The 24,642-nt window shown below is 32.1% G+C and overlaps 1 protein-coding gene across 1 annotated transcript in view; it reads right to left on the bottom strand.

Moving 5' to 3' along the window:
* Nucleotides 1-481: 481 nt before the first annotated feature.
* The window catches only part of LOC115877689, a 148,873-nt gene continuing 124,712 nt past the window's right edge, over nt 482-24,642 (bottom strand). The window contains exons 4-5 of the mRNA XM_030893956.1: nt 11,451-11,561; nt 482-499 (exon numbers count right to left, since the gene is read on the bottom strand). Of these exons, the coding sequence (XP_030749816.1) occupies nt 482-499; nt 11,451-11,561 (129 nt within the window). The remainder of the gene's footprint in view (nt 500-11,450; nt 11,562-24,642) is intronic.

Below are 24,642 nucleotides of genomic sequence, written 5' to 3'. Positions count from 1 at the left end.
AAATAAAATTATTGATTTTTAAAATATGATTCGCAAAAGTAGGGAGAGGGAAATCAGGCGACGACCAGAGATGATAGTTATAAGAGGATTAGCTTTTAGACTACCATTGGAGACGCATTGATTTATTTTGGTTCCTGAGTTTTGTGACAAAGAATGTTAGAAAAGGTAAAGTAAATATTTTCTCATTATTTAACTAATGTTAACTAAAGCATATATTTTATTTTTCTGTTCTAATATTCTGTATTAAACTTTTTCCTTATTTATTTCATCTGAGAATTATCTTAATTATCATCTTAAATCATTATGAATTACATGTGTATGCATTTAATGGAATCTATTTATGCTGTAAATAATTTCAGTTTAAAAGTAATCTAAATACAATAATGTACTGTCCAGTCGTGTTGATGTTTGTGGTTCGAGGTGAGAACAAGGGCCTTGTTGAATGTACTAATACTTTTCGACCGTGACTGGGATAAATATCTTAGCTCGCAGAGGGCAACTAAAAGCAATAAATATAATATTAAGATATTTACACCAAACATCCAACTTTAGCTTCGAGATCCGAAACCAGGACCTTAGTACCTGCAGGCGGCGACCTGCTAGCTAACCAAACACTCTTCAGTTTTGAATGATATAAATGTGGCATGTTTTGAATGTATAAAACTACAAACCTGGTTATGAGGACAGCTTCTATATTATTATTATTTCTCTTTTATTAAAGTTAAGGACAGCATAGTTAGAGTCTCTGGAATACTGATCATGGTTTTCTCTGTCATGCTCTTTTACATGTGAATTCCAGGCAGAGTACGGCACTCTTTTCATTTCATTTAATAAAATAAGTAGGGCTATTTACAAATTTAGCGTTTTATTTACATAACCTATTCTCCTCAAACTTCCCAAAATATTGCTTCTGTCGAGGCGCATCCGAGGTAATCACAATAAAAAAAAATTAACACAACGTAGGTTCCTTTCTTTCATTTAAATTGTTTGTTATACAGTTGGCCAAAAATATTACCTCTTAAACTTTGTTGACGAATTTGGGTTGTTACACTAGCGCATTTTTTATGATTTTAAAAATAATCATACGTGCCCATTTGGAGTCTTAAATTAGTGAAGTAAAGTATAAAATATAGTAAAGAATAAGTAAAATCTTTGAGAAAAAAAATGTCAAAAATTTAGAATTTTTGGATTTTTTTTATTTTTCAATTAAAAAATCTAACAACTTGGTAATATCCTAACAAGTGATTTGGACGAAAAGTCAGAAAAAAACAGTGTGGTTTTCAAAATTTACCAATGAAAAATAGATACTCTCAAAATAGATCTACCAACAATGAAAATATTTGCACTTATTTAAGACTCGGCCTGTATAACATGCTTAAAATTTGTTTCTGAGATATACAGAAAAAATGTTGAACTATTTTCGAAAATATTATAATAGTCTCTGATAAAGAGACTTGCACCAATTTAAATTTCAAAACATTTCTTTTAATCATTAAGACGGTCCTGGCTATTAAAGTTCCAAAACGGCTCTCAATATCTTACAAATAAAGCTTTAAGGCTTCCACAAAGAGCTGTCTTTTATTTATTAACAGAGAAATTTGTCGTGAAACTGGCTTAAAGTGGTATTAATTACCTTCATTATGTAGAATAAACCTTGTAATAAAGAAAACTGCTTTGATGTTAATCAAACGTAATGTGCTGCTCTTTAATCGGAAACAAATTTCTTGTTACGTAAATAAAGACTACGTAGAATATAGGGTGACACATTTTATAAAAAAGTTCTTTAAAAAGTTTTCCTATTTGAGATTTTCACTCCTATTTCACTCCATATTTTTTCAAAATATAAAATGGTAAAGCAAAATTTAAAAATTGGCGCCGGGAGGCACGTATAGCCGCCCATACTAAAAAATGTTAATAAAAAGTTGGTAGGCAGTTCTTTTAGTTTTAAAGTAAATGATTTTTTTCATTTTTTTAGCCATCCATACCAATAGGTATGGTAGGCTATTAGGATCGGCAAAAAAAAGTTTTTTAATTTCACTCAAAATGAGTTATTTGGGTCATAAATGACCTAAACACAAAATATTTTCGTGGTGTCTGTCTGTCGGTCTGTCTGCCGTCTGTAACACGATAACTCAAAAACCTCTGAACCGATTTTAACCAAATTTGGCACAAAAATACTGTGGCACCCGAGAATCTGGCCATTAGTTTTTGGTGGGGGTGGGGGTTGGTAAGTTGTATAGGAGGGGGTTAAAAATTTAAAAAAAATCGTAACTCCAAAATTACAGCAGCTAGCGAAACGCGGTTTCCAAATTAAGATTAGGAATAATATTTGCAACAAAATTTGTAATAGCATTAAAATCAGTTAAAGTCGCAGTTTTCGAGATATTAACATATTTTAGTATGGGCGGCTATACGTGCCTACCGGCGCCAATTTTTTTATCTCAAAAACTGCGGCTTTGACTGATTTTGATGTTATTACAAATTTTGTTGCAAATATTATTCTTAATCTTAAATTGAAAACCGCGTTTCGCTAGCTACTGTCATTTTGAAGTTACGATTTTTTTAAATTTTTAACCCCCTCTCATACCCCCTTCCCAACCCCCCACCCCCACCAAAAACTAATGGCCAGATTCTCGAGTGCCACAGTATTTTAGTGCCAAATTTGGTTAAAATCGGTTTAGCGGTTTTTGAGTTATCGCGTTATAGACGGACAGAGAGACAGATAGACAGACAGGCACGAAAAATATTTTGTATTTAGGTCATTTATGACCCAAATAACTCATTTTGAGTGAAGTTATTTTTTTTTGTCGATCTTAATAGCCTCCCATACCTATTGGTATGGTCGGCTAAAAACGGTAACGATACTAAAGATACAGTCCTGGTTTTCAACATTAGATTGCATTACAAACAGAAAAAAAGAATTGTAAAAAATAACCTAATACATTGCATTGCTTCCCTTGGCTGCTATAACTGCCTGTATACATCCGTTCATACTGTCATTGAGGCTGCATATATCATATTATTGCGTTATGCTTTCCCATTCTTCTTTAGTAACCAAGCGAAGTTCATTTAATAATGCTGGTACCGCTTCGCGACCTCTAACCCTCCTGCCAAGCATGTTCCAAACGTCGAACATGATGGGCAGTTCTTAATAGTATACAGTTCACAATAATCACCAAAGCCGGCTTGTCATGTTCAAAAATAACTTCAAAAAAAAATTATAAATGAAAAAATTGCAAATTGTTGGTGTCAAGTTCATTTTGCTCTTAAAAAATAACCAAGATATATATTGACATGATCCAAAAAACAGAATATACAGTAGACATGGTTCTGACCGAAAATAATGTTTTCGGAAAATTTGCTAACGAAATTATTGCACAGAGTGTTTTAAAGTTAAGGTAAAAAAATAACTCCTCGATTAACCCTGTATAATATGCCAAATATTAAAGTTTATAAAAAACTGAGTTTACAAATTAAAGTTGATATAATTATGTACAGGTTGATAAAAAATTCATGAAAATAGGGGTAAAAATAACAAAAATATAACACTTTAAATTTTACCAAAAATTTCTCCGTTTCACCGTTTTTTTGCATCTGAGTGTAGTTTTTTCTTGCGACTTCGTCCGAATAAAATTCGAATTTTATTAATATGAAGTGTAGTATTTATTATAGCACCTATACTCTGTTTTTTTTCTCAGGTAAGATTTCGACAGAAGAAAAGCAGATGACGTCCCATACCAATCTATTTATTTTACTAAAAAAAGTTTCTAATAATTTTTAAGTTAACTATAGATGGGTTTAAATATAAATTCGTCATGCGTCGTCACTTTTGTTTTTAACCAGTTTTATTGATTTATTTTAAAAATGACAGATCGTATTTCAATTTTATTGGTTTGACGGAACGATGTACGACAAACGGACGCCGGCGCCGATACGTTTGAACTCGCCTTTAGATTTTTGACGTTAGTCAAAGTCTTCCCAAATTATAGGTTATAATTTTGTGACAACTTTTGTCAAATACCCTGCGTTTTGGAAGTTGGAAGATGATGCATTTTGATTCGTGTTATTACGTGTGTTTTGTGTCTTTTGAAGTCAAGTGGAGGAAAAATCGAGTGTAAATTAACTGTAGAACCCAGAGCACAGTTTATGGTTAATACTCGCTGCCCAGGCAGAAAGTCTTATACAGATACACCAATAAAGTTACTATCAATAAAGTTCGTATACCATCTCGTCGTAGATAAGTGCATCTCGAATATGGTAGAAGGACCAACTAAACACATACTAAAAACTGGAGCAGCTGTAAAATATCGACATCACACGATAGGTAAATAATGGATTTTAGTACTGCAGAAAAATAATGCCAAAAGGTAGTGGTTTAAAAAACTTAAGATTTAAGTTAATTAATCAACCTGTGAGGTATAAAATTTGGTAAGTGTTATTATTAATAAAATAGTTTGTTTTATTTATGTTGTTTTATTTATTCCTGCGGAATATTACAAATTTGTATTTGTACATAATTTATATTGATAAATATAATCATAATATTTTTTGGTATGTTGTGTCTTATTTTTGTTTGTTTTGTATTAACACATACCGTTTTTTATTAAATAAAATAACTCGATTACATTTTTTCAGTTTTATACAGTTTTTTTCACAATATTTTAAAGTTACTTGTCCGTCAAATTTTAAATACATATATTAATTTCCTGCTATGCGTTCCAGTTGTACCAACTTATTTCTTCGTAAAATAAAATAAACTACTTTGAAATTAAAATGACGGACACATCTATCACTGTCAAGGATCTTTTCGTTGGACAGACTATAGTCGCAATATTTGAAAGTAGTTATTACATCTAGTTGTAATTGATAGAATGAATAAAGATAGTCGTTTGACAGAGTTTAATGAAATTTTCAGAAGTCGTTAAAAAATAGAGCTACGACGTCACTGTCAAAAATTAGTCTCCCTATTAATAGTAGTATTGAGAAGAACAACCTCATAGTTGTTCAAGTTGTTTCTCTCTTTAAAGACAATATATAATTTACATAGTTTCATTTCACTACTGAATATTTCAAAAGCCTTTACGACCTATACCTCATAAATATTCCGATTTTATTTAAAAACCCGTCTGTGCTTTATTACTAACCTATTTCTCGAGACCGTATATTGAATTTTATGCCTTTCACTCTTAAGGAAAATCGCAATGCTGCAGACAGATCGGCGTCTCGCATGAAAAATTCGCCAGTGTCAGTGTGGACCCGACAGAAATGTATCCCAAAAATAACTCTTGATGTTTTTCCTCTTCCGATACTTTCCATACATATTTCATTTTGCTGTTTTGATAAACTTATACGCCAGACATTTATAAAGGTATACAGGGTGGTCCAGTGTCCCGAAAAAAAATCTTCCATATGGAGTTTTTATATTTTGTATACATTTGTGTTATTTTTTTACTCTATGAGAGTTTTGCTCTTTAAAACGGAAAATATGTTTACTTTTTACTATTATATTTACTTATTATATTTACTATTGTACTATTGTACTATTTCTTTATTTTTACTTTTTACAGTTTTTATATTTTGTATACTATATTCCCAAGCAGCATTTGGACGTCGGGACAACGTTGTGTCACGCGACCAAACGTCGGGGCGCAACGTCGGCACAACCTCGTGCCAACCCTAGTCTGCACTAGTTTGGAGAATAATTTTTGGGTCGAAACGACGTTGGATACCGACGTTGGCTAGAAGCCTAATTTAGTACAAACTGCAACGTTGTTTAAAATCCTATAATTCACAGAAATACAAAACTAATATGGCGTCTAAGTCGCGTTTTATCCTAAATTGGGATAATTATAGTAAAAATATTATATTTATAATTTAGTTAGAGACATATGTCAGATGGCAGTGAAGGAAAACAAAACAAAAGTATTTAAGTGTGGAGGATGTTTGAAGATCATAATTATTGAAACACTTTAACCGACTCTGTAACTCGTTACCCAAGGTAAAAAGTTAAACGCAAACAACTTTATTGATAAATGTATTGTTTCTACTTTAAAAAATACTAATGGGCCTTGAAATTAAAGAAGTTTTAAAAATTTTCTTGAATTTTTTTTTTAGTAAAATGAGAATAATTTATTCGCATTCGAAAAAATTGTTTCCGCGTATTTTTTAGGGTCAAATATTTCAAGTTAATGTATTCAAAAAGCAGGAATTGCTATTTTAAGAACGAAACATTTTCTTATTTAACAACATGGCGGCTTTAACTTTGTTGTTTTGGAGATTAAGATGGAGTAGTTCGAGTAGTCGCATACTGGACTAATAAAGTCGCAGTTCGGCCTTAACAGGTAGTATACTAGTCGCAAGATTGCCTAATTTAGTCATTCTAGAGTCTAGCTTGTGCCGCCCTCTATAATCTAAATAAACGAGGAAGTGTCGGTAATATATGTCGATGTATATTTAAATTTAGTTTTATATGTACCTTTCTTATGTCCCATTTTAATTAAGTTTTTTTTTTATAAAAACAAAAACAGCACTGAACTGTCTGACTGAACAGAACAATGAATTGAAAATTTAAGATTTAAGGTTATGGTTCAATACAGTTGCAAAAAGGTAGTGACTCTACGTCCTACCAACGTAAGAATAAGGAAATCTAAACAACGTTGGAATTAGTAAAACAGACGACGTTTGCATAACGTTGGAATAGGTCCTGAAACTGACGTCGGAAAACTCTATATTATCCAACGTTGTAACTACGTTGTCCAAATCACCTAAAGATCACTTAAGCAAAAAAGGTTACAAGACAACGTTTATTCGACGTCGCAGAAGCTTCCTACTTTGCTGTAGTACTAGTCCAACGTCGGCACAACGTTATAAAAACGTTTAAATTTATTTTAATACCCAAGGTAGAGAGCTAACTATTTTTTGTAACTAATCCAACGTTGTGTTTAGTAAACATGTGGTCGCAAGTCGTGAAAATGCTACTTGGGTTATATTTGTGTATTTTTTTACTGTATGTAATTTTCATTCTTTACAAAATTACCAGTTTGCTCACATTTTATAATACCAAGTATATATATATACCGGGTGCGTCTCAAAAGTGGCTCACCCCTATAACTTTTTTATTTTTGCAGATTACAGAACGAAATTTGGTGTGTTAGTATATGACATAAATTAGGATTGATTGACGTTTTCAATTGTTTTCTGTCACTTCTTGTTTCACCGTAAATTACTACAACTTTTGATTTTTAAATGGCACCCTCGGTATTTTGTTACTTTTATTCGATAGAAAATCACCCTCTGAATAGATTGACATATCATATGCTTTATTTGAAATTGTAACATGTGGTTCATAAGGACAATTTGACTCAAAATACCAAGTGTGTGGTATCAAATTATTCCTAAAAAAATGCTTTTTCCAAATATGGTAATGAGTCACTTTTGTTCCATTTGAAAAAATTGAGATATGATTAAAAATACTATTTGGGCATCTTTTAACCGGCCAGGATAAGACACTAAAAACATTAGACGATCAAATCTATTTTTCCAAGGCCCCTTGATTAAAAATTAGCGTTTTAAACACAGCCATGGCGCGCTAGATTGAAATTTAAAATACAATTTTGTTTTAAGCGAAAATGTCAAAAGTTAACATATGATATGTATGTCATTCTATTCGGAGTGTCATTTTCTATCGAATAAAGTAAAAAAAAATACCGAGGGTGCCATTTAAAAATCAAAAGTTGTGGTGATTTCCGGTGAAACAGGAAGTGGCCGAAAACAATTGAATAAGTCAATCAATCCTAATTTATGTCATATACTAATATACCAAATCTCATTTTTGTTATCTAAAAAAATAAAAAAGTTATAGGGGTGAGCCACTTTTGAGACGCACCCGATATAGATTATAAATTAAAATACTGTATTTTTTTGCATCAGTAGAATGTGTGAGTGTAATAAAATTAATAATGGTTATTAAATTTTCATCATTTTTAGATTATTTTTTAGAAATAGCTAAAAGTTTTCTCATAATAACAATTAGCCAGTTATTGCAGCTACTTAGCTATAGTATTTTTTGATAATAACTTTCCATAACTTTATAAACCTAAAGTCTTTGCCTATATTGTAACTTTCGTTTTTAAGCTAACGCATGATTTGCTTTTATTTTTTTTGCCATTTGCCCTTGAAAGTGATATTGCAGATACCTACAAAAATATTTATTAAGTACCTCTCAAAATAATCTTGACCTAAAAAGAGCAAATTATGGCCCCTAAAAACTTTTAATGAACTAATGCCATTTTAGTATAAGCGCTGACTTCAACATCTTCAGCAAAACCAATATCAGATTTTTTTCAAAAATAATGTATTGGTTTTGATTTAATTCAAAATCTCAAGAAAAGTTGAAAACATGTTTTCAATATGTGCACATATTGATATTACAATATTCCGACATTCAAGAGAAATAAAAACTGAATGTTCTTAAGATATTTCGTGCGTGTTAAAGTGTCATTTCTCCTTTACAAATTATGTTATATTCCTTTGTTTAAATATAATATTTTATCGGCTTACAGATCTGCGTGTCTTGGAAAAATCTGTCAGAATCAGACAAAATTGTATTTTACGAGTGACGTCCCTATATAAAGCGCCATAAGAAAAAAAGTTTGGAAGTGATTTAACGCAGAGACATAACACAACTATAAAAACTGGAATAATGGAAGATTTTATGGAAGAACGCCCAAAGTTGGCGATGGAAACGTACACCCCTTTTATGAGTTATAGCAGGGAAGGACGAATTGTTTTCAAAACGTATATTAAGAGTGTAGGTGCGGCCATCGTGTTAGCACGTTCTGTTGATAACAGCTTATCGATCGATACAAAATTAAAAAGGGTCATAAATTAGCAAGATTATCACCTTAATACTAAATATTTCAACATTTAAATTCCTTAAAATTAGTTTTTTAGTTCTGAAAATAAGTCAAAACTATTTTTTTCCTAAATATCAGTGCTAATTATAACATAAATTCGGCTCTTTTTGAAATAAATTTCCAATTAATCTTAAGCTATAAGAGTAAATTAATATTCAAAGTCTTTATAGTTTCCTTTGAGATTTTAAAGGATCATTATAGGGAAACAATTATATAGAAAAATTCATCAATTGTCATTTCCAAGCCATCTTGAAGCTTTTTTATTTTGATCGTATCACACGCGTTATGGACCATTTATTTACATATGATACAAAATTGTAAAAAAAATAGTATATTGTTTTATTGGGAGTAAAGATGATATTTTTTGGCGAGGCTATGCGTTTCACGGACGAGCGTTACCCATTCCAACATTACAGGCAAGGCACAAAACGTCACTTTTACTCCGAATAGAACCCGCTATTTTTTTCAAACGTCACTAATAATTTTTAAACAATTTTCAACGTTCCAAATAATATAAAAAAAAATTAAAAGTACATACCCTGTAAGTATGTAATTGTATATCGAAAAACTATGGTTACGGCTCGTTGAATTTGACACTTCATGTCAGTTTAATAATATATTTTCGTATAAAATTACGAAAATATTATTTACGCTTAGGCGTAAAAGTGCTTTACTTTTATGCCTAGGTCAATCACGTCGCAAAAACTAATACTTTTTTGACGTTAAAACGACAATGACGTTGATGAAAAAAAGGATAATTTTACTCCGAATAGAACATTGTAGCGTTTTTTATAAAACATTACCACTGCGAATGGCAGCTTTTCATCGGAGAGCAGTCATCATCGGAGAGATAAGGTATTTCACTAGAGAGAAAACCAATCAATAACAATAAACAAAAAATACAGATATTGGGCGCCAGGCATGTACAGAGAAAGAAAACACAGTTGTATATTACTTAAAACTAATGACTATATTTCATGATGTTCTTTGCTGGTACATGACATTGTAGAATTCTAATAAATATATAGTGGTTATATGTCAAAAAAAAATGGTGTTAAGAGTTGTACTAAATATCTATGAAAGTAATACTATTGCAAGACGTAATGTAATGAAACCTAAGATCTAAATCATATTTTAAATATTAAATCGACATGAATGTTCTTAACAATCTAATCACTAAACATAGTCTGTACGATATTACTTAAGATGTACGTTATTGTTTAAGACTGAAAATGTTTTAAATGTTAAATATAAAACTAGAACTTAAATCTACACTTTCTGCTGTTAAGCTGTTCTTTATGTAATCTTGCTTCAAACAGTAGCAGCGTGAGGTGGTCTCGTATCTCTGTACTCGGCCATCCAATACAACAAAAGGGGTCAGAATGAGGACACCATGAATTGATACAGCCGTAACTACTAACTAGCTTATGGATGGGAACGAAGTAGCATGGGGCTCAAGCTACATCCACGCTGGGCAATATGGGGACACTACCCGTACCTTGGAACACTACTAGGACCTTGTATAATGCCCGAACCTTGGAATCAATACATAGATATGGGACACCTGCCCATACCTTGGACACAGTCCGTCCATAAGATAACGGTACAGGGGAACACTACCCGTACCTTGGATACTACTAGGACCTTGGATAATGCCCGTACCTTGTAAATAGTCCGTCCATAAGACCCTAAAAATATGAAACTCTTGTTTAAAAAACCAAACAAAGTCTAATAAACAAAATAAACCTACCTCGAATTACTTCCGAGGGCTCAATAATAAACAAAGAAACTGTCCTTTCTTCCATGTAACATTCTGGAGGACAAAAGAAAAGGGACGCCAACGTGCCAGCAAAATACAAATACAAGTTAAGTTGAGACATCCAAAACTCTACCCTAAAAATATGCAGTAATAATATCGAACCTAAAAGGATAATATCTCATCTTTACCTGTTGCTTTGAAATAGCAGCTGATTCAAATTATACAGCAAGATTTAAATAATCACCATTTCTAAAAGCCCGGATACAACAGAGCGCTAAAAGCAAGTGAGGTTAAGCACGGAGAGAGTTGACAGAAGCGATGTTGACAGCGCCTCCTCAGAGCGATAACAGGGTTGGCGACTAGGGAACGTAAAAATTACGCCAAGCGTGCCAAATAAATTATCAGGCCTGAACGATACGGAATCCGATGACGATACGCCAGACATCATATATATCATATATAAAAAAGACATGTAACGAACTAAAAACGTTACAACATGCTATTTGTTCAAACGTCGCAAATGTATAAAAAGTAATAACTTGTAAGTTATTTCATATCGGGCAACAATGTTCTCATCAACTCGTTGAATCTGACAGTTAATATCAGTTTAATAATACATTTTTGTACTTTTGTGCTTAAGCGTAAAAGTGTTTTACTTTTATACCTAGACCTTAATGACCTTTTTATATTTGTCAATCTTATCGCAAAAATTAATACTTTTGTGACGTTTAAAAAAGTATTTTGCTTACAAAATGAAACCACAATTTTTTACTTACCCTATTTAACTGCTTCGTGAGCTTGGTTATGGTTTGCTTATCTCGTAGTTCGTTTTTCTGGACGTTTTCTAGGGCAATCTCCAGTTCGACAATACGGTTTTCAAGATAATTCTGAAAAAAATAGCGATATATTACAAATCTCAAAGAAAATGATTCTATTTATATTTGATTGTATTAAAAGGCCTCTTTTATTTCTCGTTAAAGGCTATCGTTTCTTTCATTGTAATTTTTGCATTGTTAAAATCTACCCTGTGACCTGTGTCCCATGAAGTAAGGTTATACAAACGTTTGCGGTTCTCAACTATTTTGTACCATACCGGTGCGGCATATAGATTTTGTGAATGCACAACGCTTGTCAGGATCCGTCTTTTGGATGACCTAGGACCTTGGCTATTTGGCATCAACGAGGATAGCCCCGTAACGGTTCTTTCTGCTTTAGCGGCAATTTTGCTTAAATGTACTTCAAAAGTCAACTTGCTGTCTAACCATACCCCCACATATTTCAATGCCTTAAGGTTGATTCTCACTATACCTTCCGTTTCCATTCCATATCCGTTCCGTATTTTTTATTGTATATTGGCGCTATCCATAAAGCTTCCGTTCCATATCAGTTCCATACTTTTTATTGTACAATTTACGAAAAATCATTACGAAAGTTTCATTTTAAAAATTTGTATCTTTTAAAAAAGGTAACAGATTTAATTAAAAGGTGAAAGAATAAATAAATATCAGCAAAATTTTAACAGAGCTGGTACAAATGTAAGAACTTGACAACGCTGTTTCCGATACGCTTCAGTCCGTCCGCCAAAAAAATTTATGGAAAGAAAGGATATGGAACGGAAGGGAAACGGAACGGATATAGTGTGCATTGTCCTATTCATTTACATGGTATAATATTGTATGTAAACGGAAGGGAAACGGAAGATCAACCTTTATAAAATAAGGAGAATCAACCTTTACAAAATTTGAAAAGATATGGGAGTCATCTTCCTTCGTGTTGTCAATTATACAACCTCTGTTTTATGTGATGCCAACTGGAGTTGATGTTCCATCATCCAGTGTGTTACTCTTATTAGAGCGGACTCCCAGAGTCGACGCAAATTTCCATCGTTAGATCTAATATACAGGGTGCTACAAATTCGAGCATTGGTATCTCGGTAACCGTAATAGATACGAACATGGTTAAATTGGGACAAAGTTGCGCTTTGGGATGTTCACCAAGATGCCATTAAAAAAGTTTTAAAAATTTCAAGGATTGCTGAGTTTTTGGGGAAAAACTGATTTTTTTGAAAATCAAATTTATTTTTTCCTGTCGTTACTTTTTAGAAAATCAAAAAACTAATTGCACATTCTTATAGCCACTTTATTAGGGCTATCTGATAATTTTTGAGATACAGAGGCGAACTTAATTTTTTTAAATACGGACCTGCATTTTTTATTTCATATTTTGAAGGAACTCGGTCTCATGAGTACAATGATGTGTCACACTTAATATTTTTTTTTCTGACATTTGAACACAATTTATTTAAACTAATTCATTTATTTTAAACTAAAGTCCGGCTCTTTTTTTAATCTATTCTTAAATTTAACTTAACAATGACTTGGGTAAAACATTGAATACGGAAAATCAAATGCAATAAAATAGTTAATATAAATATTATATTATAATATAAACGATCAAATCATTTTCCCGGAAGTATTATAATGTCCAACGAAGGTGCTGCCAAGTGAGAGGACCTATCGCCAAGGGGCTACATTATTTGACGTCATCTGTAAAAGTGAAATCCATTCATCTCAAGATTTACAATAAAGAGTACAAAATGCATTCGGAAGTATAAGAAAAAAGTTCAAAGAGCTATAAATATAATTGAGCTAAAAATAAATTTGTGCAATAGAGAGGGTGGTAACCGTTTCGAACATGTAGAACATTAGAAACTAGTTTGTAGAAGTTGATTTATTTATAATAACTACTATTAATATTATGCATATTGTTAGATCGCACACTGAGATTTCAAATTCACAATAAAAAAAATTAAAAATAATATCTTTAAATTTCTGACCTGGATATTATTTATTTGAATCTTCCAATTAGCTCAATTTTCCTTATTTAATGTTAATTAGCGCTGATCAATATTGTTGCGATGAATATAATCAGATTAAATAATTTAAGAAACCAGAGTCGGACTTGAAATTATTTTAAATAATAATTAAATAGTTTTGTTGCTGTTAAGATATCCAAAACAAAAAAAGTATAAAGTGTGGCACATCATTGTATTCAGGAGACCGAGTTCTTTCAAAACTTCAAATAAAAAGTGCAGGTCCGTATTTAAAAAAATTAAGTTGGTCTCTGTATCTCACAAATTGTCAGCTAATTTAAAAATCTAAAAATACTATCAGATTGCCCTAATAAAGTAGCTGTGAGATTGTGCAATTAGTTTTTTGATTTTCTATAAACTAACGACAGGAAATAATAAAATTGATTTTCAAAAAAAATCAGTTTTTTCCAAAAAAACTCAGCAATTCTTGAAATTTTTAAATCTTTTTTGATGGCATCTTGGTGAACACCCCAATACGGCAACTTTGCCCCACTTTAACCATGTGCGTATCTATTACGATTACCGAGATAACAATGCTCGTACCTCGAATTTGTAGCACCCTGTATAGGATGACGAAATTTGGGAATCTCTGATCTAGATGTTTCACCAATATGAAATTTATCACATTCACATGACATTTTGTATATCACATATTTATTTGTTATTCAGTGTCGATACTGTTAATGTTCTTCAATATTTAGACTGTTGCATTTTAAAGAACGCCGAATTTATAGCGCAGCGACATAAAATCCAAACTTATTCGTCTGGCTTCTATCTCCTCTAAGGGAGAGCGTAGACTGTGGCGGGGGACGACCTCCCCGTTTTAATCAAAGCTCCATTCAGCTGCCCGGTGCATCGGGTCGCTCGCCCTGATTTTAAGTCTTTTATTGCGAAATGCAAGAGCCATTTTAATATGTTTCACTTGTCAACTGTACATTAAGGGGAAAGAAGACATAAAAACTATATATACAATACGGAGCTCGAGGTTGACTGATTTTTCATTTTTTAAGTATGACAGCTCTTTATTAAGCTAAATTACTAAAGGTTCGAAAATTGCACAGAAAAATTTAAAAAATTTTAGATATCTTGTTCTAGCAAAATAAAAATAAAATAAATAAAAAGCAAAATAAAACACTAATTCATCACAGTACACCAAAACAATTTATTTTTAAAACAGGACGCGCGTTTCGCTAACTGTACCTATTATCATCATCAGCAGATGATACTAAAGAGATGATTAAAAAAACGCGCGTCCAAAAGTCCAAAATTGTTAAAAGTAAAGTGTTTTGGCATAATGTGGTAAAATAGTGTTTTATTTTAATGTTGTGACATCTAAGGTTCCATCCCCCAATTGTTATGCTGTTCTAGTCAAAATATGACTTTAACAATACCAAAAACTGGCAAATCACAGCATTTGATATGAATGTTTTTTTATGGAAACTTAAAAATACCCTATATAACAAAGAAATCATATATCCCCAAGTTTGAAAGGTCTGTCATTAGTCTCAATAAAGAATAAAATAAGATTGGGAATGAACATGGCTCAAAGTGTAAAATGTATTACGACACTATACAGGTTGGTCCGAACTGTATTCCGGAAACTTCGGCAGCATATTCTGCGCATAAAAATAAGTAAAAAAGTTCGTATAAATGTATGTCCTAGTTTATTCCTGAGCTTCAGAGATACAGGGTGTAGAAGTTTCATTTTTATTTCGATTTTTTCCAAATAAATTTCTGAACTAACATCGATATTTGGATGAAAATTGGTTTCTGGGAGTTTTTTGACATGAGAAATTTGATTTTGATGTCAATATGATACTGGCTTGTAGAGGGCGCCATCTATATATTTTTTAACTGATTTGAAAAGTAACTTTTCGTCCGTCTCTGTATAAAACAACAGAGTAAAAAATATGCGTTTACGACGCTTTTTACGTAAAAAAGTTCTCTTGGTAAAAATCTCTACGACTAATGGTTCTCGAGATATTTGGAATCGAAATTATCAATACCTGTCATAATTGACATAAATTAAACATCATTGAAACTATAAATTTGAAATATTTTGTGCCAAAAGTTCAACAGAAACTGTTTTATCATAATTTTTCAAAGAAAAAATTAAAAAAAATAAAAAGTTTCTAAATTTATCATTTCAGTCAAATAACTATTTACTCAACATGTTTACTTTTTGTCAATAATGACATGTATTGACAATTTCCATTCTAAATATCTTGAGAACGGTTGCTCATAGCAATTTTTACCAAGAGACGAGAATTTTTTACGTAGAAAATGACGGAAATGTACATTTTTTCACTCAGTAATTTTATACAGGTACGGATGAAAAATTATTGCTCTTCAAAACTGTTGAAACACATGTAGGTAGCGCCCGCTACAAGTAGGAGTCAGATTGACATCGAAATTAAATTTCTCATGTATCTATAGTTCATATCTCTATAGTTCAGAAATTATTTGAAAGAAATCGAAATAAAAATGAAACTTCTACACCTTGTATCTAAGAAACGAAGTATTTTCGGACATAGATTTATGCGAACTTTTTGACATATTTTTATCCGCTCACCACAATACACCAAAATATTTTTTTAAACACTGGACCGAAACACAACTATGTTACCATCATCAGTAGAAGATTAAAACTTCAAAAAATGTTTATAATCATCTGCTGATGATGCTAATATGTTTAGCGAAACGTGCGCACAGTGTTTAAGAAAATGATTTGGTGTATTGTGGTAAATTAGTGCTCTATTTTGCTGTTGTAACACCAAAGATTCCAACCACCAACTGTAATAAAATAACATTAAATGAAAAAAGCACGAGTAAACTACTTTTTACTATAGTTTAAAACCCTTGGGCTAATACGATGAAAAAACGCATCTCGGCTCGTATCTTACTGATTCAATCACAGGGCATTTTAATACGATATCATTAAGCGGTAATCTTGTTTGCACAAGAAATCTTCCCGTCTGCAATTGTACGTATATTATCGTCCAATTTTGTCGTCGGGACTTGTAAGAATTTCGTCGGAAATTATGGCATCGCTTTTATAGCCCCTTTTTTATTCATTCTCCTCCATTACGCCCATCGAGATTAAAAACGGAATGAAAGGCACTCGTACGCATGCCTCGCTGATGATGTCGAAACGGCATTAAGCTCAAGCACGCCGCGCCGTATAGGAAAGTGCATGTAAATTTTTTAGATAGTCGTATAGTCTCCGGACGCTCTAAAAGGCCAAGAGAGGCCGAGACCAGTTCTTTGAAACACCAAAACTAGAAACTAGAAAATCTGTAGCATTTCTCCGCATCAATTTTATCGGATTTGTATTAGGGATTTACCGACCTTAAGTATATCGATAGTTTAAATCGATTCGATACGATATTCGCAGAATTGAGATGGCTTTAATCCATATTATGCAAAAACATTTATTATACTGAGAAAAGCACAGAATTTTAACCATTCACCTGCTTCTGTGCGAATTTTCTGTTTAATGCGTACATATTTATTGATTGTACTCTAAATAATTAAATCAACAGAAGAATAGTTAAGTTAGCGTAGAAGAAACTCAATTATATTGAAATTTAGAATGCCACTCTATCTAAAGAAGAAAACATTCGACTAATGTGTACTACCAGTCATGACCTATGCATGCGAAACTTGGGCACTTAAAACGGACATCATAAGGAAACTTCAGGTCGCACAACGCTCAATGGAACGAATATGCTGGGAATAACCAAGAAAGACCCAGGATGACACCACAGAGTCGTCAAATCCCTCAAATGGCAATGGGGGGGATACCTGGCAAAAAGAACGGACAACAGATGGACCACAAAAAATACAGCATGGTACCCACGAAGAATTAAGAAACCTAGAAGAAGACCGAACCTGAGATGGGACCATGATATTAGAAAATTAGCAGGGATAACTTGGGTCCGCACAGCCAACAATAGACAACAATAGGCTCAACTACAAAGAGAGTATGTGAGGGAGGCTACACCATAATTGGAAATGGTTGAATAACCTGAAAATGATGCTGATGACGATGAAATATATATTGCAGGTAGGTTCACTAGCATGTGTACTCTATTGTTTGAAATATGTAGCCTGTCCCAACTGAATGAAAGACGAAGTTTCTGCCCGTTAAACGGGAAATTAAACTGCTATTGTCTCGGCTATTAGTGCCCAGAGACTTTTACCTCGAAATTCAATTACTGTCAATGTATTAATGTGAAACCTTCTGTATTCTGTTTTATAGAAAAAATACTAAAATGTTTACCCATTTTTTTCGTCGCTTTTAATTTTTTATTTTAGTAATTTTAGTAAATTCTTAATTATTTCCTTCTTAATATTTTGATTTTTTTAATTCTTTTTCTAAGTAAATTTATTGAAATAAATAAATCTAATACATAAGCTATACCTATTCTGCTTATATTCTAATCATTGAAATTTTGATTGAAATCGAATTATACAGGGTGGAGCGTCATATACGACGCGGTTTTTGCAAGGAGAACAAAAGTTTGTATTGAAGTGAAATTTTCTGAGCTTATGTAAGTCAATTTAAAATATTTTCTAAATTATGTAGAGTTCTACAGGGTGTCCCCAAAAAAAGTTACACATCAAAGTTATGTTTTTTTGTAATGGAACACCCTATATATTTAATTGATAGTAAAAAAGTAAAGGTTTGTTTCATTACAAAAGTAGATGACTAAAATGTATAGTTTTTGAAATACATTCACCGGCACGAAAAATGGGCACCTTAAAACTTTGATGTATTTTAAAGGTTAATATATTTTATTTTAATTTATTTTTGATGATTTTTTAAGCTGTGTGTTGCCAAATTATTTGACTTCTTAGAATCTTTTTCTAAATTAAAAATGAAACTCCCCATCTGTTAATTATATGAGGGAAAACAAAATGTTGATATTTTTTATGAAAGTTTGAAACACTCTGTGAAATATGTTAAAACAGCAAGAAATTTAAAAATTATTTTATCATCTAGATACATCCTTTCTCGATGGTTTGTTTTTTGGTTCATCTCATTAGCTTTATTTTTGTTGGAAATATTCGGTTTTAAAGAAGGCACTAACATTTTTCGTAATATTTACATTAAGACTATGCTTTTGCTTTTGGGCCTAGTAAACACATCTAGTAAGTTCTGGTCCCGAAGCAGGCCTTCTTGACATAAGATTTGCTTCATTTAATCTTCTTCTTGTAGTCCGGTAGTTAATATGTACGGTTCTTAAGTGCAATTCATTATCAATTTGAAAAGCTGGATAACGGCGGTTTCTTAGCGATAAACTTACCTACAATAAGTCGATCGTCTCGATTAGAAGTTCTCATACGAAGGTTCCTGGACGTCTATATTGACGTCCTCATGGACGTGGTCATAATATAATTCAAAGACCATTTAATATACTCTACGGTATTAAGGTATTTTTGGAACCAGAATTTTAGAGCAAATTCACTAAACTCGAATAAATAAATGATATATATTTGACTCACCCTGTATATCTATAAAAACATTTTTGAAAGGTGAACTACTATTAAACATATATTTTGTAATAGGTTTAGAGTGAAAATCTCAAATAGGAATCCTGATACAGAGCTTTTCCGGAAAACGGAGCCATCTTGTATGTATGCATTTGTATATGTGTGTGTTTATTTAAATAGGTACTAAAGTGAAAGCAACGAATTTAAATAGGTAAACTTTGCAATATATGTTATTAACAATACAATGCAAAAAGTTTTATATAAATTCGTTTACAGTAAATGAATTCCGAGGTTTGTATCTCATAAGGGCTTAAAGCACTCCACTATATTGTCTATTGTATGATCACATAATTAAAGATGTTTTCTTTTTGTGTATTTTGCTCTCAAAAATTTAATGTTCTCGCGTTATTTGTATCTGAGGTACTCCACACCCAACTATGATTAAAATAAATTGTATATTCTTATTTAAGATTGATCAGCAATAGTCGAAATATATTCTTTTTATATAATGTTCCTATCATAACTATCGATTTAGTACGAGAGGATCCCTAAATCATAATTATGCTGAAGAAGAAACAATGAATTTACTTAATGGCATATTTCCGAAAATATGTATCAGGGTGTGTGATAATTATCTGAGTTAAATTCACTGTATCTCTAATTTAAGGTAATCCATCATAATTAGGGCCATCAAGTGGGCGCTTATTTCTTGTAATTTATAACCGAAGATAAAAAGGTAATTTGGTTTGGACAAAACAAATTAAATTCAGAAAATAATTGAGATGAATGACAATACTTTAATGGTATACAGGGCCGAATATTGCCAATTTTGCCCTAAAAAACTATAATAAATTTGTTAAGTGACTGGTTATTAAATAAAGAGTTTTTTGAAACCTAGCTGGTCCAGTGTCATCTTGAAAGCTGTTAATTATATTACGCATTTTCTAATTTAACACCATTAAGACAGCGGTAAGATGTTGGGCAGCATAGAGGTACAGCGCTCGCCTATCTATATTTATAATGGTTGTGGGTTTGAGTAATGTAACATTTCATCAGATGACCATTTTTAATCCAATAAAAAAGCAATGCCATTAGTACTACAGCCGTAAAACCTAAGATCTGACTTGGATATGTTGACGATATTTTTATAATCTGGAATAGAACCGATAGACAGAACGGTTGGATTCCTTTCTCAATCATCTCAGTTTAAAAAGTAACTCTATCAGATTTACGATTGAGATAAAAAGTTCTGTTTACAGCTTCTGGATGTTCTTCTGTGTAGAAACTATAGAGCCATTAGCACTGCTGCATACCGGGTGAGTCTCAAAAGTGGCTAACCCCTATAACTTTTTTATTTCTTCAGATAAAAAAATCAGATTTGGTAGGTTAGTATATGACATAAATTAGGATTGATTGACGTATTCAATTGTTTTCGGTCACTTCCTGTTTCACCGGAAATTACTACAACTTTTGATTTTTAAATGGCACCTTCGGTATTTTTTTACTTTATTCGATAGAAAATGACATTCTGAATATAATGACATATCATATGTCAACTTTTGACATTTTCGCTTAAAACGAAATTGAATTTTTAATTTCAATCTAGAGTGCCATGGCTATGTTAAAAACACTAATTCTTAATCAAGGAGCCTTGGAAAAATAGATTTGATCGTCTAATGTTTTTAGTGCCTTATCCTGATCAGTTAGAAAATGCTCAAATCGTATTTTTAATCATATCTCAATTTTTTCAAATGGAACGAGGGTTGCAGCGAGCAGGTGGCTCATTAGCATATTTGGGAAAAGCATTTTTTTACGAATAATTTGATACCACACACTTGGCATTTCGAGTCAAATTTTCGTTACGAACCGCAAGTTATAATTTCAAATACACAAATACGTTTAAATAAAATATACGAGAAAATCGAGTCGAATGGTTTCAAGACATAGGTTCATCCTTGTTTAGTCAAACCTCCTACAACACAAGGATAGACTTATGTAGGAAATGCATTGAAATTCTATAGCCATCCTGCTATATGCAGTCATTATAAACAGTGATTAAGAATTTCTTAATTCTGAACTAAGCAATATTAAAACAGATTTGCTTCAGAATGCTCTGCTAATGTCCCTCGACAAGATTATATCCAATTGTAAGACAAAATATTGAACCTAGTGAGCTCAATAAATGAGCCGAGGTCGCTCAAAAAATATCGTTAAATCTAGAAAAATATTTTCAGGAAATATTGACAGTGATTTTCTGAAGGGTATATTATTATTAAAGCATCTGCATTCTAAGCAATTGAAGTTTATTAATGCAGATTGGATAAAACTAAAAAAGTATCGTCAGGTATCGGATATTACTGTTGTAAAAATATAGTGAGGGATAAACACAGTACCAATTTGGCAAATGTCAAAGCTATTTCTTAAAATTAACTATCATTTAAATTTTACCGTATATGGTGCCTTATAGTCTCGCCATTATAACCTCATTCAGGTGAATTTTACTCAGTTTAATTTGATTAATTGTTTGAAGACGCGTGACAAACGGTCTTGAGGTAAATTTCATGTTGTAATTTTATTATATATAATGACCAAACAGTAATTTGGTCGTGTCATTATGTAATATTGTAATATAAATATTGCAGTGAATATAATAGTTAATATTACATAAACATAAAACTGAATACCCAGGTATGTCCGAACAGTATTCGGGAAACTTTGTTAGCATATTCTGCAGAAACCAATGCCTAAGTAAAAAAGTTCTTATAATCATGCCCTAAAATGCTTCGTTTTAGAGACACAGGGTGTAGAAGCTTCATTTTTTTTTTTTTCTAAATAATTTCTGAACTAACGTCGATATTTAAATGAAAATGGGTCTCTGGATGTTTTTTGACATGAGAAATTCGGCTTTCGATGCCAGTGGACACTTGTACCAACATATTTTTTTACTGTTATGAAGAGTAATAACTTTTCGTCCCCATTTTATAATTAATTGACAAAAATAAAAAGTTCCCTAAATGTGATAGATTCACTAAAATAACGACAACAATGTAAATCTCGTCAACATGTTGATTTTTTGTCAATAATGACATGTATTGACTATTTCCATTTCAAATATATTATATACAGGGTGATTCCTGTAAGTCGGTCATGCTTTCGAGGAATGATAGGGGCCGTCGAAATATAAATTTTGATATAGCACATTATGGGTCGGAAATGCCTCTTACGCAAGATACAGGGTGTGTCTTTAATAGTTTTTTAACAGTTGAAGGTATCGTTATAAAATTTCACTATAGGAATCTACCTAACAGAGACACTTTAAATGTAAAAAGAACAGGTTTAGATCTTAGTTTAGATGTGATACGCATCGGGTAACTTTTTCAAAAAAAATAGTACGCCGCTGATAAAAATAAAAATTTCGGAGTTTTTTTTTATATATTTACTCGGTTTATTTCCAAGAAAAAATGTTTCTATTCTAATGAAACTTTGTTCTATCTACCTAACACCATTTTGTCACAATTTAAAAATAAATATTTTTTTAATGAGAACCTTAAATATACGAATTATTATAACTACCTGTGTAACTACCTTAAAACTACGAATTTTATTATTAACAATAAAAAAAATTCTAGTTTAAATCTATAATTTTTTCAAAAATTATTTGGAGCTAATAGTAAAAAGTACTAAAGTTACCCAAGATGAAGGGAGCTAACGATGCACATGTGTTTCTGCCCTCTAGTTATAATTTTAATAATTCGCTGTATTTAAGATTCTCATTAAAAAAATTATTTATTTTTAAATTGTGACAAAATGGTGTTAGACAGGAGAAAGTTGCAAGTGACATTTTTTCTTGGAAATAAACCGAGTAAATAAAAAAGTCCGAAATTTTTATTTTTATGAGTGGCGTACTATTTTTTTTGAAAAAATTACCTGATGCGTATTACATCTACGCCACTGGTTGAAACTAAAACCTGTTCTTCTTACATTTAAAATGTCTCTGTTAGGTAGCTTCCTATAGTGAAATTTTATAACGATACCTTCAACTGCGGGAATCAACAGAGAGGGCCTTCTGTATACAAAAAGACACCAATGCTTAGCTTTTGCCGATGATTTGGTCATCTTAGCAAGAGATCGGAAAGAGCTGATATCGGTGACCAAATGACTAGAAAATCAAGCGCAAAAAGCAGGCTTAGTGTTTAATGAGAAGAAAACGAAATTTATGGAGTGGTCAGATAGAGATTTTGAGAAGGGAAGATGTCTACAATTGAAGTCTGAGAGAGGTAAACGATACAAGTTTGAGGAAGTAGATACATTCACATATCTGGGAGCAGTATTTCTAAGGAATCCAAATGTAACTCAAAAAATTATGGCAGGAAATAGATGTGTCAGCGCATTACAGAAAATTATTAAGAGAAAGAACATTTCTAGAAGTTTAAAAATCAGAATGTACCAAACAATGATAAGACCAATAGTGCTGTATGCATGTGAAACGTGGACGTTCAATGCAACAGAAAGTTCGAGGCTAGAGATTTGGGAAAGAAAAATACTGAGGAAGATTTTTGGAGGAAAGAAGATAGACAACATATGGACCAGAAGAACAAATGAAGAAGTAAAGCAACTATATCGGGCACTGAGTATAACGGGAATAGCAAGAGCACAAAGACTGAGATGGCTGGGACACATTGAAAGAATGGCCGAAGCAAGAATTCCTAGTATGATAATGAAACGTGAAATAGGTGGAAAGAGAAGGAGGGATAGACCGAGAATCAGATAAAAAAAGGACGTAGAAGAGGACTTGAGAAGGATAAGAGTGGATGGGTGGGGAATAAAGGCGAAAGACAGAAACAAATGGAGAAAGATAACCAATCAAGCCATGAGCCTTTTAGGCTTTTAGAGCTATTTTATACCTTCAATTGTTAAGAAACTATTAAAGAATATCTTTAATTTTTCAAAAACTTTAACACCCTGTATCTTGCGTAAGAGGCATTTCCGACCCATAATGTGCTATATCAAAATTAATATTTCGACGTCCCCTATCATTCCTCGAAAGCATGACAGACTTATAGGAATCACCCTGTATACAGGGTGTTTCAAAACAAATGCGAAAAACTTCAGGGGGTGATTCCTTGTTCAAAATAAAGGGTAGTTTGCTTTACAAACGTTGGGTTAAAAGTCAACAATTAGGGAGATATCGCGGTACAAAGATGGCGGAAAAATAATGTTTTTATTTTTTATCTTGAAAACGAAAAGAGATAGACTAATGAAATTTTACGGAAGCATTACTGTTATGAAAACACACTTTCTGGTAATTTTTTCACTTTTTTTAAAATGAGTGGAAGGGGTTGAAATAAACTACCCCTATCATTCTTGTTAACGAAATTTAAAGAAAAATCTTATCAAACACATGCAAAAAAATTAATTTGGATAGTTTAGTTTGTTTAGAAACTTTTTTATCTCTTGTGTTTTTTTGATAAAACTCACCGATTTGAAATTAAAAAATAAAATGTAAAGCATTACATGTCAGGACAAAAAACATTTTTAGATAAAGAATCTAGTGGGCAGCTGTAATTTCTTTAGGAAAAAATCTAGTCGGCCGCTGTCAC

This window comes from Sitophilus oryzae, unplaced genomic scaffold (assembly GCF_002938485.1).
Source record: "Sitophilus oryzae breed Bouriz unplaced genomic scaffold, Soryzae_2.0 scaffold_1497_pilon_pilon, whole genome shotgun sequence".
Classification (NCBI taxonomy): Eukaryota; Metazoa; Arthropoda; class Insecta; order Coleoptera; family Curculionidae; genus Sitophilus; species Sitophilus oryzae.
Note: the sequence above shows the minus strand (reverse complement) of the source record. Positions and strands in the feature narration are given on the sequence as shown.